The sequence below is a fragment of the Rattus norvegicus genome, chromosome 8, assembly GCF_021556685.1.
Source record: "Rattus norvegicus strain SHRSP/BbbUtx chromosome 8, alternate assembly SHRSP_T2T, whole genome shotgun sequence".
NCBI lineage: Eukaryota > Metazoa > Chordata > Mammalia > Rodentia > Muridae > Rattus > Rattus norvegicus.
This window is the reverse complement of record NC_141541.1, coordinates 104,328,923-104,349,868: the sequence shown is the minus strand read 5'-3', so window position 1 is coordinate 104,349,868 and position 20,946 is coordinate 104,328,923. Positions and strand designations below refer to the sequence as shown.

At 37.1% G+C, this 20,946-nt stretch overlaps 1 protein-coding gene across 12 annotated transcripts in view; it reads right to left on the bottom strand.

Annotated features, from left to right (window-relative positions):
* Positions 1-20,946, bottom strand: part of Xrn1 (5'-3' exoribonuclease 1) — a 108,694-nt gene that overhangs the window by 80,001 nt on the left and 7,747 nt on the right. For 10 of the 12 annotated variants that reach the window (XR_015626490.1, XR_015626489.1, NM_001305240.1 and 7 more), the window contains 13 exon segments: positions 19,104-19,336; positions 17,817-17,914; positions 14,829-14,938; positions 14,621-14,731; positions 13,005-13,087; positions 10,188-10,275; positions 9,936-10,104; positions 9,093-9,160; positions 8,663-8,800; positions 6,838-6,904; positions 6,539-6,644; positions 5,205-5,294; positions 2,546-2,702 (listed from right to left, as the gene is read on the bottom strand). Coding sequence is in view for 10 of the 12 variants with exons in the window: in NM_001305240.1 (NP_001292169.1) it covers positions 2,546-2,702; positions 5,205-5,294; positions 6,539-6,644; positions 6,838-6,904; positions 8,663-8,800; positions 9,093-9,160; positions 9,936-10,104; positions 10,188-10,275; positions 13,005-13,087; positions 14,621-14,731; positions 14,829-14,938; positions 17,817-17,914; positions 19,104-19,336 (1,518 nt within the window). In the remaining 2 variants the exon portion in view is untranslated. 12 annotated transcript variants of the gene reach the window in all.

Sequence of the window (20,946 nt, the reverse complement as noted above, 5' to 3'; positions counted from 1 at the left end):
TTATGAGAGATAATATTATTATAACTTTTCATTAAGGTACTTAGAATATTTCCTTACTTTACTAGGTTGCAACAATGTATTTAGTACATTATAATTTTCAATTAATTTTTTTCCTTTTTTCTGAGATAGCATGTCACTAGTCTTGAAGTTAAAATCTACTTGGTCTTAGCCTCCACTGTCGGATTACAAGCCTGTGACAGCTTGTTCAGCAAACTGTAAGAATTTCAACTGTATTGCTACTCATTTTTCCTGTTTCTTTAATTTAGTTATGAAGCAAAACTACCTTTACTATGAGTTACTTCTCGCTCTCTCTTTCTCAATCCCTGTCTTGAAACATAATCTAAGTAGTCCACGGTAGCCTTGAACTCAAGATGCTCCCACCTCAGCTTCAAGAATGTTGGAATTATAGGTATACACCCCCCTTCCCCAGCTAATATTAGCTTTAATTCTGTCATTTTTAACATAGGAACTTTTATTACAATTATGTATTTGTATGTATGCTCCCATGTGTCACGGTGCGCATGTTCATGGTGTATGTTATGGAGGTCAGAGGACAACTTGTGGGCGTCAGCTCTCTCCTTGACTATGTGGATACTGGGGACTCAATTCTCCAGGTGTGGCAGTATGTGTCTTTAATTCTGAGATTCTTGCCAGCCCCATTTTTATTTTTCTATTGTCTTTTCATTTTATAAGATGTACCAACTAAGTTCTATTTTCTTATAAGTTCATTTCCTTTCACAGAATTCCAACAGTTCTCCATCTCAATCTCAAATTAATAATTTACTTCCATTCCTAATCAATTGATTCTAGTAATATGATTACTAACATCAAAATAATATAAAAAGTCAAATCTAAGACCACAATGCCATTAATAAGAGGCTAATAATAGGTTTTTATTATATTTTATAAAAAGGGTAGACAAAGAAACCATATCAGTGTCTTATGCAAAAAAAGCATTGAAAATGAAAAGGGAAGATTAAAAAATTAAAAATAAAGTAGCATATTCCTAAGGTGATAATCTAAAATTTAATTGCCATTACATGAACACTAAATAATTGTGCTTCTAACCTACTTATTGGCTAACAATAGAAGGCTATCAAAGCTTAATGTAGCTGAAGGAACAAACAAAAGACCACACCTAAGATATTTAAGAAGGGCTATGACAATGTTAGAGGAGCAATGGGTGACGGTGTTTGCAACTATCCCAGGTTGTGAGACCAGGCATGGAGTTAGAGGCACAGATATAGTCCTAGGAAAGCCGAATAACAATTACCTACATACTCTGCTTAGTAAGAGAATGTGATGGCAGAGACCCTGCCCTTCCTCTTGCTATATGAAATATGCTAACAAGAGGACAGTCCTTCAATGTGTCAAATGGAATGCTTAAAAACATACCCATATCCTGAGGTAATACTTATGATAATGACTCATTGGAATTGTCCTCACTCTAATAGGGGATTTAAGAGAACAGGAATTCATCTTTCAATATGTAGAAGAGGAGATGGCATTTGACCTGTTTTAGGTTAATTTTTTCATGTAGAAATAAAGATGTGCTTAAAGTGTTGAAAAATGAATAAACTAGGCACTGAAAAGTTTATAGAGCTTGCATTAAAAAAAAAAAGTCAGCAGAATGTAGGGATAATCTCCTGTGCTCTGTGTGGAAGCAACAATAAAAAGCTACTGGCCAGTATGTTACGGCAGGATTAGAAGGTGGGACTCCTGGTTAGGAAGAGTCAGAAGAGAGGATTACTGCCCACAACCAGGGAGGGAGGAGACAGATACAAGTAGCCAAGAAGAGGAAACCAACCCTGAAGCTGAACTGGGGTTAGATATTAAGTTAAGAGTTAATGGGGAACCAGCTAGCTTAAAGTCTAGGCATTTATATTAATATTAATATTATTAATATTAGGCCTCTGAGTTGTGATTCAGGAACTGAAGTGCAGATGGAAAAGCCCATGATTATAATTAAAAGTGAGTGGATTCACTGTCAAAGATTTGCTAAAATGGTGCATTTAACTGAAAATAAAAATGATGAATGGTGGCACATGCCTTTAATTCTAGCACTTGGTAGATAAAGGCAGGAGGATATCTGAGTGCAAGGCTAGACTGGTCTATAGAATGAGTTCTAGGATAGCCAGGCTACACAGAGAAACCATCTTGAAAAAAAAGCCAAAAACCAAAAGTAAATGAAAAAACTGAAAATACTAAGATAAATAAAAATGTGTTTATTATATTAATTTGGGAAGCGATGTTTACAGAATTTTCCAGCAATGTTTATATGAAGAATTAAATGCAAAAAATGAATATAAGGAGCTGGAGAGGTGGCTCAGGGGTTAAAAACCCTGTCTTCCCAGAACCTACGTGGGAGCTCACAGCTTCAGTTTTATGGTGCCCAGTGCCCTCATCTGGCTTTTGTGGGCACCAGGGAAACACATGGTACATAGATCTATACACACACATTGGCAAACACTCATACACATAATATAAAAGGAGTTAAATCCTTAGAACAAGAACAGTAAGAAAGTCACTCACTTGTAAAACCCACCTGGTAGCATGTGGGAAGCAAAGTCTTACTGGCTGACGGAAGCACAGCGAGGAGCTGCTCGAACGGCTTGAAGGGCTTGCCCAGTTCAAAGTGAATCTTGAGTGTACTGATATTGCGGATATCAGACAGGAAGGGTGCGTAATGATAGGGGTAATACCTGTGGGGAAAATGAGTTTTAAACTGAAAACTTTATAGAAAATGGCAGTTTAAACATTTTCCTACATTTGTTTAATAAAACATGGAATAATTAAAAACATATCATCCATAATTCTATCACTTGAATATAAGGAATCAGCAGCTTCATAAAGTTTAGCTGACCTGATAGCAGTAACTACATATATGAAAAAATATATGCATATATATGTGTATGTATATGTTCTCATATATATTTATATACATACATATACACACATATGGGGAGGGGGCTTATACATAGGGTTTCACCTATGCAGCCAGGATTGGCCTCAAAACTGCAACTTTGTTAACTGTTTCCCCAGTGGGACTATGCACTGGAAAGCTGCTTTTTAACTCCCAAATATGGGGTGGTTAGGAAGCTTCAGTCAAATCACTTGAACCAGAGGCCTCTAAGCAAAGGGCTGGTACTCAGTATCTACTAAGAGCTCTGATCAGGCCCTAATAAAGAAGAACAGCCATTATCAGCCAGTACTAAAAGCGTTTATCTTTGAAGCAGCGTTCACATAACTGTATTTGTGATAAAGATGAAACCAATCAACCACACACATTCTGTTATTGTATCTTCCCACCTTTAACTAGACATACTTTAATAAGGCTTTGAACATAAAATTAAAGACATGTCTATATTCTCTAGGTGTTTGAATCATTGGATGTAGGGAGATAAGAGACTTGGGTTATAGACAAAGGAAAAGAGGGAAAGACTAAAAAAATTTTAAATGACATTTTATTAGTTCTGTACATGGGGATGTGCATTCATGTGGATGTCAGAGGACAACCCATGGGAGTCAGCTCTCTTTATGATGTGGGTCCCAGTCATTGAACTCAAGTTGTTAAGCTTGATGGAAAGAGCCTTGACCTGCTTAGCCAACTGGTCTACCTAAGACTTTCACATTCCTTAATTATGGCACATAGCTCTACCAGACAAGAAAGTTTACAAGGCAGAAGGGCATATGGAATAGTGTAAAATACATTGAGGTTCTAAACAGACAGGCCTGACCTGACTTTTGTACAATCTTGGGATGATTACTTAAACTTTCTAAGCTTTAATTTCATTTGTAGCAAAGAAATTATTGTTTACCTTGAGTGTATGAAAATATGGTTTTGATATACCCAATTTTACTGATTGGCAGTTGAAAAGGAACAACTGACATGTAGCCTTTAAGAAAAATCACAAATAAAGATCTCTTGATTCATAATGTTCTTGAGAGAGCCTCTGAGAATGTGTTACACTCTGTAATAATTTCTTTTCAGAACTGACTAATAAGAGAATTAATACTTAATGCCACATCATTTTGCACTGTTTTGAGCCCCTTGATGATGGGCTGAAAGGGAGTCTACCACAAGTGCTCTGAAGACAAATGAAACAGTTATCACCACAGTACCTTTACTATATGGTGTATTATAATTTGAGTTTATTTTTTGCTTCCTTCCTTTCTTCCTTAGGCAAAATCTTGCTATGTGGTATAGATGACCCTGAACTTGAACTTGTGGTGATTCTCATAGCTTGGCCTCTCAAGTGGTGGGGCTTACAGATACAAGCGGCTATGCCTGGTTTTTTGTTTTGTTTTGTTTTTGTTTTTGTTTTTTGTATTTTAATGAATGGGCAGAGTAATTTTCTCGTTATTGTTTTGAGATCCCCACAATACTCATGTACAGAAGCCCAGTTCCCACCTCATGTGCTATTTGGGAGGTTCTAGAAACTTTAGGAGGTGGGACTAGTTAGATTTGGGCCACTGGGACAATGTCCTGAGGGGCTGTATCTTGTCCCAGGCCTCCTCCATGCACACCCTGTCACAATGCTTAGTTTCCTCATAGCCAAAAGGAAATGGATCTGGCTGAGCATAAACTGAAGCCTAAAACCACGAGTCAAATGATCTCTCCTCTTTTAGGTTGTCCTGTCAGGAAATTTGTCAGGGACAAAATCTGACCACTACAGGAAACACTAGGGAAATAGAGAATTATTATATTACTATTGTTAGTAACACAAGCAATGCCTTTATTTCACTGCTTCAGCCACACATTTAAGTGGTTCGTTCTTTAGAAATTATTCCTCCCAAAGAGAACTGTTTTTGAGTACATAAAAAAGGAGAGAATCTTGTAGACACCCTCATGTAACTATCACCCAGACTAAAAAACTATTGTTAAGGCTCTATTATTCATAACGATTATTTTTATTTTTCTGGTAGCACTAGGAAATAAACCCCAGACTTCTCTAGTCTTAGAGTTTGAATCCAGAACCTCATTCAAGTGCTTTATTGTAAGCTATTTCCCTAGCCCATTTTGATATAGACTGATACAGAATTTTGCAACTTTAGATTAACAAAGAATAGGGCTATAAATACTTTCTTAGTCTTTAAAATATTGTTATTTATAAAGACCATATTTAATTTAAACTTGACTGTATAGATATATGAAGATTAAGTAGAAATAGAAGGAAAGAGATGTATAAATGAGATGCCTTTACCAGCTCCAGGACTGGACTCCATGATAGTAATAGTGTAAGATCCACTGTATAGCCTGAACATAACAGGCAGCTTGATCAGCCAGAAACTCACTGAAACAGAAAGAGGCATTTTCAGCACAATGTTGTTTTCTGCAGATAGACCAATGTGTTCAGTGCATTTTTAATACCTAAAAAACTATAAACAGAAAAATTTTAATTTCTCTGAAATCCCATTTTGTCACATAAAAGGCTGTTTACCATTTTTCTAAACCAACTACCAACATAGTCGGTCCTGCTGTGTGTACCTAAGTCATCGTATGCCCTACTTTTGCCTTAAGAGTTTGGAGTCATCTAATAAACTTTCTACGAAGTGGTACCATCATCCTCTTAATTAGTAGGATTGAGAATAAACACAGAGTTCTCAGAAATCTCACAATAGCATTTACAACAACTTTTGAACAAGAGTCCCTTCTGGTCTCCTTTCTCAAAAGCCAAACATCATTATTAAGATTTGGGTTAAACAAATCTTCAAATCACCATAACAAAATAAGCCATAGTTTAAAGTAAAAAATTAGAAATCTCTTATCTTTGTATTTCCAGTAGGAATATTTATCTTTAAAATGTCTTACTATTATTAACTTGTTTATTTGTGTGTGTGTACACGTGCTATGATGCTTGTGTGGAGGTCATGAGATAACTTTCAAGAGTTGGTTCTCTTAGGTATGCTTTAAAATATGAATATATTACCTTCTTCTTTTGAACAATATTTCCTGATTGCTAGAAAGCTGAATAATGAAGAAAACCATTCTTATCCCCCACTAGCAATTGCTAGCTGTTTCCGTATGCTGCTTTACAGTCACTGCTAAGATGATGCTGTGCTATCTTGCCCTGTGGCTTTAGCTTCCCAAATAGCTCAGACTAGCCACACACGACCACCCCAAAGTTAGTCTTTGTTTACCCAATTTAAAAGGCTATCAGCATCTTCCTGAGTTGTTGGTGACTTTCTGCAATCACCATTTAACAGTGGTGCAGATTCTGGAGTTGAGGAGAGGAGAGATGATGAGTCAGAAGTTTAGAGCCTCCCTTTTGAAGACAAGATCTTGCTATGGAGCTGAGCTGGGCATTTACACAGCTGCTAGGGATGAGAACGTGGTCCTCAGGTAGTGTGGCAAATGCTACCCACTAAGTTATCTCTGTAGCTCATCTTTTCAGTAATTTTATCATAGTGATAGAACACATGCCAGAATTACTATCAGGAAATGGACTTTGAATTTATGAAACCAATAAATCTCACACTACATCAAAATCATGTTGTTTTCTGAAGAACTTCAAAATAAAAGTCATCAAAAGCATACTCAGATACTACATCGACCCCCATCTTCGTCATGTAGTATGTTCTTTTATATTGTCTAAATTCAGTTTCAAACAGATCATCATCTTCAGTCTCATCTTCAAAATTATCTGTGAGAAAAACCAGAAAGATGTGACTGATAATCATGAATAGTGTTTGTGCTGTGATGCATGCATATCAAAGCTGATGCCGAGAGACTACTGTAGGGATGGATTCGGTTCACCACTGCTGGGTTAGCACTAATGAAGGAAGGCAGACAATGACCACGCCAATGCAATACACTAAACAAAAGCTTGTACTCACCTCTAGAAGCTACTCCTTCACCTTCTCTTTTGTCTAATGCAGCCCAACTTAAAGAATTTTCCTGGCCCTATAAAAAATTTTAAATCATCATAAGATGAACACTAAGATATATGTCTGAGTCAGATGTATAAAAGGGAGATTAGAAAAATACTAACTACAACTGAAATGATCTTTTTTTTTTTGGTTCTTTTTTTCAGAGCTGGGGACCGAACCCAGGGCCTTGCGCTTCCTAGGCAAGCGCTCTACCACTGAGCTAAATCCCCAACCCTTTTTTAAAAGATTTATTTATTTTATGTATATGAGTACACTGTAGTTGTCTTCAGTCACATCAGAAGAGGCACCTGGGTTCCATTACAGATGGTTGTGAGTCACCATGTGGTTACTGGGAATTGAACTCAGAACCTTTGGAAGAGCAGTCAGTGCTCTCAACTGCTGAGACATCTCTCCAGCCCTGAAATGACCTTTAAAGAATACACTGTAGCAGCTTACTTTAAAATAATCTTCTCATTCTCAAGACTTTTGTCGTTCCAACCTACTATATCTATATTCATTTTCTGCCCCACTTTTTCTATATATATTTTATGATCTTAACCCTTTCTCTCTTGCTTTTGAATGCCTAGCTACTGACACTCATAAGCTTTTCTTCGTGTAACTCTGGCCTCTATGAACTTTATGCTCATGGGTCCTAGCTGCATGTATCTCTGGTATACATTCCTGGAAGACTGGAGAAGGTTAAAGACTGACCTAAGGTAGAGGAGATAGGAGTTATTAACATGTAGGTTTTGTGAATCCAGGTTCCCTTTCAAGTTTTTTCTTTTCTTTTCCTTTCTTTCTATTTGAGATAGCCTTACTGTGTAGTCCAGGCCTGCCCTAAAGGTCAAGATACCCAAGCCTCAGTTCCCTGCTGGCCTAGAGGTCTCAGAAGGGATCAGGAGTACAAGGCCAGCCAGGGCTACATGAGACCTGGACTTGAATAAACAAGCAAACAAACAAATAAGAAAACTCCTAAGGCTCCAAACAAATATAAACTCAGTGCTCTGCTGTTTTCAAATGACACAACTTAAATAATTTATTCTAAAAGTTAACTTATTCACTTCTTTAAAACAAGTTTTTTATCTTATATGTATACAAGTGTTTGTCTGAAGTGTTTGTATGTACACAGCATGCATTCCCGGTATGCACAGAGGCCAGAAGAGGGTGGCAGATCCCCTGAAGTCGGAGTTATTGTAAGTTGCCATGTGGGGACTGGGAACTGAACCTGGATCCTCTGTAACTGCTCGTGACTTTTGAGCTATTTCTCTAGACCTATTTATTGGCTTCTTCTTCTTCTTCTTTTTTTTTTTTTTTCTTTTTTTCGGAGCTGGGGACCGAACCCAGGGCCTTGTGGTTGCTAGGCAAGCGCTCTACCACTGAGCTAAATCCCCAACCCCTATTGGCTTCTTTTTTTTTTCTCTTTTTTTTTTTTCTTTTTTCTTTTTTTCGGAGCTGGGGACTGAACCCAGGGCCTTGAGCTTGCTAGGCAAGCTCTCTACCACTGAGCTAAATCCCCAACCCCCCCTATTGGCTTCTTAATAGAGGAAAAATATCACTATTCCTTAGAGGTGAAAATAAAAACTTAATTTTTCCCTTAAGTATGTATTTGTGATATGAGAGAAACACAGAGACAGAAGCCAAAATAATTTTAGATGTTCATGGAGAAGAAATGAAAATGAAACAAGCCCCCTCATAAGGAAAATGAGAAACAAGGAATAGTAGTTTTACTGTTACAGTTTAAAAAAAAAAAAGGTAAAAGAAAAAAAGAGAAAGACCCCTAGAGCCTGACGACCTTTGCTTTTCTCTTGTCCTTGCAGCTCTTTGCTTCTTCTGCTGCCGCACCTGCTGCTTCATTGAGATACTTGTTACCAACTTTGCTTTCAAACCACTTGAGGTCCACAAAAACTTCGCTGAAGTGTTCTCGATCAAACTGAACAAAAACCAATTTAAAAATGATTTACATATGACTAAAAGAATAAAAACTAAATTTCTAACAGAAACTATTTCTGTGTTATAGAAAAATGAATGTTTGTTTACACACATATAATCTCACTAAATCTGGAAACTGAATATAAGTAATAATAATAAAATAGCTCAAGTAAAATGATACAGAATGAACAAACAGAACAACACTACGAAACCGTCTTTTTCTGGTATTAACTAAATAATTAATGACCATTTACAGCGACCCTAAATAGGAAGGAAACGTTGCAGTTACTTACGTCTGACAGCTTCACAAGGTATCTCTCAAATCGAGGTAAGTTGAGATGTCCACTTTCATTAATATAACCTAAAATGAACCAAATCAAAACTTGTAGTATAAACTGACATTTTCTAAACAGTTCTATAAAATTCTTTCTGCAAACTGCTGAATAATTCCTCTACTGAAGAAAACCCTCTAACTGCTTTGCTATCTCTAAACCAGCTTTAGTTTCTATAACCTTTATATTACTGCATTTTAGGCACTGAAGTAAAATATTGTTAATTCATGTTATATAATAATAAGGCTTCCACATTTCCAACCATTACCAATGCCATATGTATTAGAGTCTGATTACTCCACTTGACATATTCATATAAGAAAAGGTACAGCTGGCTGAGTGCACACACCTGTCTCCTATCCTTTGGGAAGCTATGGCAGGAGGATTTTGAGTTTGAGGCCAGCCCAGGAAGACATAGTAAAACTTCACCTCAAGAAGAAAAAAGCAAAGGAATAATTTCCTGTAACTTAGAGAATTTTTTTTGCCAATTTCCCATTTTTATTGTTTTGGTTTATATTAAATACTTCATGTAAATTTAAAACAACCAGATTTCTCTAATGAATTATGAATGAGTGAAGTGAAACCAGTGAAGCTGTGGTTTTCTTAAGGAGTTAAAGGTGAGGCTAGCTATCTAATGAGTGAGGTTGTTTACCTGTAGTCAGTTTCTTTAGCAACCACTGAAAATGACAATCTCAGGGCCTACCACTTAAGACTAAAAGAAACACACAATATTTTCCTAATACAATCACACATACAGTAATCTAATAAACAGAGGGTACAAAATTACCAGTAAAGAGGTCTTACCTCCAAGTTCTGGCAGGATAGCAATATATGTTCCATAAAGAAGAGGCAGTGCATCATGATTAATATGTAAATGAGGTAGATGAGGGATAAAATCATTGCCAACAAGAAATCCCATCAAAATCCAATCATCTATAATTTTTTCAATATCATATTTAAATGTGATCTTTTCCTATAACAAAATGGAGAACTAAGTGAAGGTCTATAGAAATTTCTATGTGCAAAATAATAGTCCATGGCTGTATGAACACTTACTTTTAATGCTGAAAATTCATAATCAATATACTCTCTCATTAAAGACAAGTGTAGGAGGTGAAACGTCGTTTCTTCTGGTGCACATACCCTGTAATTAATCAAGTGATCAAAACAGAGTTGTCCAACTTCAAAAATGTAGCAATGGTTAAGTAAAAATTATCACTAACAGATAATTCTTATCTTTAAGGCAGTAATTTATATATAATTATAGAGAATGCTATCCTAATGGATGCAACATGATAAAGTAATAGGCTTACATTATAAGTTTGGTGGACAGACCCACGATTCATCATTTAAAAAAAATATAGAATACATATAAGAAACTAGCTGGTCATTGTGGGAAGTGAGGGTGTGTGTATGCGTGCGCACTTTCAAATATAGTTTATCTCCCGCATTGCACAGGACTCTATATTGGCTTATACTCCAAATTTAGCTATAAAGAAGAATATTAGGAGACAGTATTATATCTAATTAGATCAGATATAAGCAAGATTTATGACAAGAATGTGAGAACAGTTCAACATAAGAAAATCAACATCATATAGCACATGAGTAGAATGAAGGGGGAAATTTTCCACAATCATTTTTCAGAAAAGCATTTAACAATATTAAATACTCTGCCATGATAACACCTGAAATGCAAGTACTCAGGAAGCAGAGGAATAAGGATAATGAGTTTGAGGCCATCCTGGTCTACATAAAGAGCATGTTCTAGGCAAGCCTGGCCTATAGAAAGAAACAGTGTCAAAATTAGAGAGAATGGGCTAACAAGAGGCTCAGTGGGCAAGGATGCTTGCCTTTAGGTCTGATGGCATGAGTGTGATCTCCAGAGCCCACATGGTGGAAGGGGAGTGCCTACTGCAGGCTGTCCTCACCTCTACACATGCCACAGAACTGCATGTGTGCACCACACATTTGTTCTCATTCTCATAGTCTGTCTGTCTGTCTCTCTCTCTCTCTTTCTCTCTCTCCTCCCTCTCTCTCTCTCTCTCTCTCTCTCTCATACACACACACACACACACACACACACACACACACACACACACACACACTCACACACACACTCACACACACACAATGTAAAACATAGTCTAAAAAAGAGAAAAAAAAGTTATAGTGAGAATTTCCTTAATATGACAAAGGACATTTATGAAAACACACAATTAACATTATAGAGTGAAAAAATTACACCTAAGACCAGGAATAAGACAAGGATACCTACTTTACCACAGCTATCAACACACCATAGCTATTCAACACTGTTCTTTAACTCCTAGCCAGGACAATGAGGCAGGAAAGATAAAGAAATGGAATTAAAATTGGAAAGGGATAAATACAACTTCATCTGTTTTCAGATGGTGTATTCTACATACAGAAAACTCCATAGTTTACATAGAAACATTAGTGATAATACACAAATAGCTTATCTACAGGGAACAAGATAGGCAGTATTTCTGTATACCGTCAAATGACAAAGCAAGAGAAAGTTAAACTTATTCTAGGGGCTGGAGAGATGGCTCGGAAGTAAGAGCACTGGCTGTTCTTCCAGAGGACCTGGGTTCAGCTCCCAGACCCACACAGCAGTTCACAACCATCTGTAACTCTAGTTATGAGTTCTGACATCCTCTTCTGGCCTTGGTGACACCACACATGCATATGGTGCATATACATATAGGCAAGCAAAATACTCATGCACATAAAATAAAATAATCTGAAAAGCATGATTCCATATACAAATGACACCCAGAATAGTTAAATACTTTGGAATAAACTTAACCTAAGAGCTATACCAAGGAAACTACAAAACAAAGAAATTAAAAGACACAAAACATGTGCTAATGAATTAGAAGACTACAACATCAAGAAATTTTAAAAGACCTACAGATTCCTTAAATCTTTCGTAAAGCTACCCCTGTCAAAATCCCAATGATGTTTTTCACAAGAACCAGGAAAATGCACCCCCCAACCTCATGTTTTCACGAGACCCAAATAAGCAAAACAATCTTGAAAAAGAAGAAAGTTGGGGTTTCATTCTTCTTGATTTCAATGTTAACTATTTCAATGTTAACTACTGTATAATCTGTATGAATATCCCAGTGATGATACAAAAATAAAACAGAAAACATAAGAGATAAAACTTTGTATACACAAGCAAATAATTCTCAACAAGGAACTAATATTCTCCATAGGGAAAGAGCAGTTTTCCTTTTTTTTTTCTTTTATTTTAAAGATGTATTTATTTATTCTATATAAGTACATTGTAGCTATCTTCAGACACACCAGAAAAGGGCATCAGATCCCATTACAGATGGTTGTGAGCCACCATGTGGTTGCTGGGATTTGAACTCAGGACCTCTGGAAGAGCAGTCAGTGTTCTTAACCACTGAGCCATCTCTTCAGCCCAAGAGCAGTTTTCTCAACAAGCAGGGATAGAAAAACTGAGTTTCAACAAACAGAGACTACAACTGGATTAACTATGTAAGTTAAGAGTACAAAACTCAAAGGAAAGTGTGGCTCAGCAGCTGAATGCTCGCCACTGGGCTCCAGCCCAGTCCTGCCAAAATAACCAAATCTCTTCATCGAAGAAACTAAAACAAACCCCTCTACAAAACCTTCAGAATAAAAAATAGGGGTAATTTTTCTGACATTAGATCTGGCAGTGTTTTCTTGGATACTCCAGACACTAACAACAGAGACAGTAGAAGACAGATACACTGGACGACGTCAAAGCAGGCCCCTCTGGGTTACAGAAACCCTTGCAGTCTGCTAAGGGATTACAGCCAGGCTGCCTTTCCGTTCTCCCAACATCTAATTTACCTTTGTGTTTTTTTTCCACCAAACCGAACTTCTTCTCTTAAGAGAGAAAAATGTGCCTCGTGACTTGTTAATCCAAGCATGATCTGTCAAAAAATAATCACAAAATACTGCTATTCTACCTTTGTTCATAGCAGAAAGTTTACAAAAGCAATTTAATGACATTTCTATGCATGGAATAATTTAAAAGTCAAAATGTGAAGATCAAAAGCAGTTGTCCCAATGGCAGGTATTTATTGACTAGGTAAGGATACTAAGTGCACACTGGAGCCTACACACTTCGTAGTTGACACCAAGTCCTCCACTCCTCCCCTAAAGCACAAAACTGCCCAAGGATTTTCACATAGTCCTACTTCTTATGAGTAGAAATTAGGAGCATTGATCTTTCCATGCGAGATGCTTAGAGGTCAAGATAATGTTAATATGAACATTTATTCCTAAATGGAAAGGAGCACTTTAAATTCCTTATATATCCTTCTCCCTCAAAAGAATCCAAGAGTCTACTCAAACACGCAAGCCAACAGCAAAACATAATTTACTTTCTTTAAATTCTTATTCAGACAACAAAACAATATGAAACACGAGGCAGTCAGGAGATGTGGTTATTTACATGTTAAACAATTATTGTTACATGTGTGATAATAGCTGTGTGGCTGGGTGCCTTAAAATCATTATGAAAACATGAATGTTTTAAGATAGAACAGGGTATGGGATTTGCTTCAATAAACTAGCTTGATAGTAAGGAGGCTGATGAGTACATTAAGTTTTAAAAAATTACTATTTAAGAAAACTTGCTAGACAAGGGGGTGCGTGCCTTTAATCCCAGAACTTGGAGGCAGTGGCAGGCGGATCTCTAAGTTGGAGGACAATATGGTCTACAGAGTGAGTTCCAGGATAGTCAGGGCTACCTACACAGAGACACACTGTCTCAAAAGAAACCCAAAAACCAAACCAATCCAAAACCAAACCCCAAACCCCTAAACAATCCCCTCCCCAAACCAACCCCCCCCCCAAAAAAACCAAAAAACAAAAACCAAAACAAAACCCTTAGGAAAACTTAAGAGTACAAGGAAGGCCATCACAGTAGCTTGCTTGTTTAGTTTTTAGTTAATATGAAAACTTCTCTGAGAGGGGGCTGGAGATGGCTTAGCAGTTAATGAGAACTTACTGCTCTTGAAGAGGGCCCAGGTTCAGTTCCAAGCACCCACAGGGCAGCTCATAACCATCCCTAATTTCAGTTCCTCGGCATCTGATGCCCCCTGGTCCAGGCACCAGGCACACATTTTGTACTCACACATGCAGGGAAAAGGCTCATATAATTCGTGGACCTGAGTTAGGATAGAAGGTATTCATGACCTCGGTAACAGCATTTGCTCTCAGCAGCATTTTCATAGAACTAGGATCACCCAGCTCTGTAGACTAGACCAAGATCAGTCATTCATACTCTATGACAAACAAAGCTTTTTTCCCAATTCTTTTAGAACTTAGATAATGGCAAAAGTAGCAATCACTGCCTTTGTATCCATTGCTACAGCCAATCAAATGTCTGCATTAAAAGTCTCTCTTCAGTATTTAGCTCAATGACACAAACTTATAACAGCAGTAAGTGTTATACCTACCAAGTCAGCATCTAAGCCATAAAGACAATGTCTGGTGTTTGGATCATGATCTGGCTTTGCTTTCTCGGATCTGATAAATTCCATGATTTTATGCTCTCCTTCTCCAGGAGTCTAGACATAACATTTCAGAAAAGAAGATGGTAATATGCTATGCTTCAAAGTATTAAACAAACTTGAAAAAATTCTTTAGATAAAAAAGGATGATAACCTCATGGCCTGAGAAGTAGATGGTAACACCTTGCCATGATTTGTCTGTGGAAATTTTCATATTTACAAAATACTTCAGATGTTCATGCAACCTGGCCATGAATTCAGTCCCTATAAGTAAAAAGTTTTAAAAGGTTAATCTGAGAAAGATAAAAATAACAAAAACAGTTAAGTTCTCAGTAACAACATAAACTCAGTAATCTTCAAAGCCCAAAGTTCTCTTGCTTATCCTCCAATAATTCAAATGTCACTAGTCAGTTCACAGAGGTAAAGTCATGAATTTTACACCATCTATCGACCGTGCTTTAAGTATTTACCTAAGAGCAATTTGAGCACTAATAAACTCCAACTTTCCACATTTCTTCTGGATTGCTAAGCATATACTAATTTTACTTATTATTATTGTGTCAGTATATGATGGGTAATATGTGAAAGTAAGCATTTGCATGCCACAGCACATATGTGGAGGCTAGGACAGGTTTTGCTACTTCATTCTGTTCACTGCCCATGGAGTTCTGGACTTTGAACTCAGTTCAGCTTATGTGGCAAATGATTTTAACCACTGAATTGTTTTTTTTTTTTTAGATCTTGAAGAATTTTATAAGACATGTAGTTTTAACCAGATTGCCAATATTAACTATTATTGTTCATGTATATTATTAATAACTAATATTGGTTTCATTTTTAAGACAGGGTCTGTAGTCCAGATTAGTCTTGCTTTCACTATGAGCCAAGGATAACCCTAAACTTCCCAAGTCCCGGAATTACAGGCATGTACAATCAAGCCTGATTTATACTATGCTAGGGATTGAACCTATGATCTTATGCACACAAAGCATAGGCTCTGCCAATTAAAACTATATTCCACTCCAGCAAATACTTGTATATGTATATACAAGTTCTATATTCCACTCCAGCAAATGCTTGTTATGTATATACAAGTTCTATATCCCACTCCAGCAAATGCTTGTTATGTATATACAAGTTCTATATCCCACTCCAGCAAATGCTTGTATATGTATATACAAGTTCTATATTCCACTCCAGCAAATGCTTGTATATGTATATACAAGTTCTATATTCCACTCCAGCAAATGCTTGTATATGTATATACAAGTTCTATATCCCACTCCAGCAAATGCTTGTATATGTATATACAAGTTCTATATCCCACTCCAGCAAATGCTTGTATATGTATATACAAGTTCTATATTCCACTCCAGCAAATACTTGTATATGTATATACAAGTTCGTGTAGAAGCAGGTGTTTATGTGGAGCCCAAAGGATAACCTGTGTTTGGTTCTTCCTCAAATACAGTCCACCTTTGTTGTTGTTCTTCCTCTTCCTCCTCCTCCTCCTCCTCCTCTTCCACATCCTCTTCCTCCTTTCCCTCCCTTTTCTCCTTTCCCTCCCTCTCCTTTTCCTTCCTCTTCTTATCTTTTGGTAGGGTTTCTAAGTATCTCTGGCTCCCTGGAACTTGTTATGTAGATCAGGCTGATCTTAAACTCACAGAGATCCTCTTACCTCTGCCTCCCAAGTACTAGAATTAAAGCTACCATGCACAGTCACCTTGTCTCTAGAGACACAGATTGTCCTTGGAACCTGGGACTCAATAAATAGGCAAACCATGTTGACTAGTGAGCCCCAGGGATCCTTCCGATTCATCTCCCCAGCACGAAGACTACAAGTGTGCACCACCACACTAAGTTTCTTATACGGGTGCTGGGGATGGAACTCATGTTTGTATGACAAGCATTCTGATCTGAGCTATAACCAATAACTGCTATGCTCTAGATTTTAAAACATTTACTTTATGTATATAATATTTTGCCTACACATATGTATGTGTACCCTGTGCATGTAGAGCTCTTCGAGGCAAAAAGAAGGCACGTGATTCTCTAGAACTGGAGTTACACTATGTGAGTGTTAGAAATCGAACCCAGGTTCTCTGCAAGAGCTTGTTTTTAACCAGAGCCACCTCTGTAGCTCAATAACTACTATTCTTAACATGAAAAATTATTTTTAGTTTATTTTTAATCCATAGAAAATGTCAGATGATCAGCTGTTAAAGGCTACCTTAAATTATATCCAGGGAAAAATGGTTATTAAATTAAGCAATGTGTATCTAAGCCACTTAGAAATAAAAAAAGTACTAGTTTGTACGGAATTTAAAAGGTTACACTTAAGATTTTTGTATAGGGGCTGGGGATTTAGCTCAGTGGTAGAGCGCTTACCTAGGAAGCTCAAGGCCCTGGGTTCAGTCCCAGCTCCGAAAAAAAGAACAAAAAAAAAAAAAAAGATTTTTGTATAAAATAAAGGACTATGAAGATGCCAGTGAACCCTCTCAAGTGTATCAAGTAGGGTGCTATACATAAAGTTAAGTTAAACATATTACAAATAAGTTATTATTTTTTACATTTATGTATTTATTTGTGTGGGTGGAGGTCAGAAGACAACTTGCAGGAGTTGGTTCTCTCTTCCAGCATGTAGATCCTGGGAACTGAACTCAGGCCATCAGGCTGGGCAGCAAGTTCCCTTATCTGCTGAGCCAGCTCACTGGCCCTATTTTTCTTAAAGTCATAGAAATCCTGGGTGCCTTAGGGAGGTAGAAGAGTAAATAAACTCCATAGACTAAAAGAATGGGTTTCTCATCCTAAAACCCATAAAGTTTGGTAAGTCATAAATCAATCACAAAATTACAAATCAGCTTGATACTGATAACTGACCACAGTAAATTGAAAGCTCTAAGTTCCTTCCAGGTCAGGGACTCTATGTAAGCTGACCAAGTCCTCTCCATCCCTGCTTATCAACATCTGAAAACCCTTCAACAGGTCTTCACAGAAACACTCACAGCCAACATGATGAGTACACAAATGGGGAAATATGGTTAGTGAAAGCCCAAGGGCAAACAATCCCAAATTAGAAACACATAAGAAAAAAAGTTCAATTTCTATGCCATGTCTTTAGACTATCTCTCGGTTAATTTACCTGGCGTAATACAGTTGGAATCGAATCTGGCTTCTGTAGGAAGTGTTTCTCCCTTTTCTATTGCCTTTTTAATTTTGTCTTCTGCCTCCTTGGCTGACCTTAAAAGTCAACGAAAAAAAAAACCTTACATTTTCTACAAAATAAACATTTTTACACAAAGCATTATTTAAAAGCTTTTACAAATAAAATATTAAGCTGTCAACCTTATGGTTCAAAATTATAATATTTTTTCTTTTTGAGACAGGGTTTCTCTTTTTATCCTTGGCTGTCCTAGAACTAGATCTGTAGACCAGACTGGCCTTGAACTCATAGAGACTAGCTTACCTCTCTCTGTCTCCTCAGTGCTGGGATTAAAATTGTGTGTCACCATGCCGGGGTAAATTTTTAAAACTAATTATAATAAAAACAAATAAGTCCAGGAATTCCTTGCTTTTATTTACAGAATTAAGATTTTTCTTTTTTAATGCAAAGACTACAGAAGCTGGATATTAAAATAGTAAAAAGCACACAAATCATCACAAACACATAATTTTACCACAAATATATAGCTAATTTATTCCAGAAACAAGATAAAAAACTTTAAGTGTCAATTATGTGTGCCATATTTAATTATATCATTTGATGATTTTTAATATTTTATTAATCATCAATTATATGAGTATACAAAAATATAACAAAAAAAAAAACTCCAGGTTTTAAAGACAACGCTCTACAGGGGAAGTAACGACAAATAGCTAAGTTTAATCAAGTGGCAATACAGAAAAGATCGTTAAGATAAGGTAAGGAAAGACAATGACAACATACTGGGAGATGGCATTTTACAAAGATGATGAACACAGGTATAAATAGGTTGTAGATGTGAGGAATAAAGACATAAGAAGGTCCACCAATCACTTCTAATCTCATTTGCCTTACTGCCCACTTAGGGCTCACGTTTACTCAAATCACAACCTAGACTAAGAGCTGATCAGTCAGTAGAGGTTGGTTGAGTGACTATCATTAGAAGAACCTCTTGGTCCACTCTGCAGTGACTACACCAAGGTAGATCACCAAGGGGCCCTCATCTCTACTTCTCAGATTATCAAAGTGACTTTGGAGACTTGTGACTGAGAACAGTGGCTGAGATGAAATCCAGCACGAGCTGTGAGATGCATTGAGTCATCGAACCTACTGGCTTATTACCCGACTAGTAAAAATGATATTAAATACAAAATATACCACCTTCTTTAAGGATTTAAACAGAAAACAAGTATGAACAGAAGATGTCAACTGTTTTAAATGATTTACCTAAAACGCCTCCCACGTTGCTGGTTCATTTTTGCTCGAGGAGCCACACCGTCAACAGCCATAAAGAACACTTTCCTAGGTTTAATAATTCGAAACAACACCTCCAAGTAGTGAAAAATATCAGTAAAGATTTTGTCATCTGAAATTCTGAAGTGAACATCATCATCGTTAGGATGGGAACATTGATGTATAATTCCATTCATATCCAGGTACAAGTTATCAAATTCAGGAATCTAAAAAGCAAAAACAATATGTTCCAGATTACTAATTATTGTGACTATTTTCATGCCTAAGAAAAGTGATTCTTCAAAACAAAAGCCAAGCAAATCAAACCAAGCCAGGATGTAATGTATTCTAATTTTATAAAAACTCCAAGGGTCCTTTTCCAGAGACCCACATTTGGATCCTTGCACTTAGATGAGGCCGTGCATAACCATCTGCATCTCCAGCCCTCAGAGATCCAATGCCCTCTTCTGGCTTCCTTGGGCACCACATGCATTTGTATAAATGTGCAGACACAGAAACATACATATAAAATAAAAAGTAAACCTTAAGAAAACATAAATAGTTGGGGATTTAGCTCAGTGGTAGAGCGCTTGCCTAGGAAGCGCAAGGCCCTGGGTTCGGTCCCCAGCTCCGAAAAAAAGAACCAAAAAAAAAAAAAAAAAAAAAAGAAAACATAAATAATCAGAGTTGAAGAAAACAGGTAAGGGAAGCAAACAGGTGCGACTCATATTGCAGACACAATCACGTAATTACACAATGGACCAGTAGCCTCGCCAAGCTTACTATGAGGAAATATCTATTTACTCAAATTAAGGAAAATGCCAAGTAAAGAGCTTACTTAATATGGTACTCAAAACATTAGTTTCTTTTCTTTTTGCTACGTGACTTCTCAAAGGCTCAATTTCCTCTATAAATGGGAAGTAATGCCCATTTATATCAAAAGGCTTAATAAAAGAGGGTAAAATTTTTTACAAGAGATTTATTTAGCTTTACATTTGGTTCACTCGATCAGAGCCATTTACTTGGTTACATTAGTTTTTTACTTTTTTTTTTTTTTTGTTCTTTTTTTTTTCGGAGCTGGGGACCGAACCCAGGGCCTTGCACTTCCTAGGCAAGCGCTCTACCACTGAGCTAAATCCCCAACCCCGGTTACATTAGTTTTTAAAAGTTTAGATTATCAAGCTGGGCAGTGGTAGTGCATGCTTGAGATACCAGCACTCGGAAGGCAGAGCCACACAGAGAAACCTTGTCTTGAAAAACAAGCAAGCGAGCAAACAAACAAACAGCTAGGTTATCTATAAACAGAGGCAGAACCGATGACCTGATACATCAGAAAGTCACACTCTTGATGTCACTGTGGGGCTTGGTAGTATTGGGGTCCAGGCATCGCCTCACAAACCACATGAACACTGATCTCAGCCAGACAGCTCAGACAGGAATAGTTTATTGAGCATTCCTCCTAGGATTGATCGATCAGGGCTGCAGGCCAGACGTGGGAACTGACTGTGATGCTCAGTTAGAATCCTATAGATCTTTTAAGCCCAAGATCCACAAATATCTGGGCCAGGTTATTTCACCGATCAGAACTTATGGGTAAGGGATTTCCTTAGGAACATGTCTTTGTTGTACATTATCTTGCTTCTATTGGTTGGGGTATTTAACTGTGGCAGGGGACTTGTCTTGCTTAACATTCAAGTCTTAATTTGATAATGAGGATGTCAGTTCCTAGGGAGGTCTTGGGAACTTAAACTTTACTCGAAATGAAGTCTTATTCTAAATAATGTCTCTCTTATGCTGGGGTCCATCTTCGAGGCAGCTTAAAAAGGCAAAATCCATA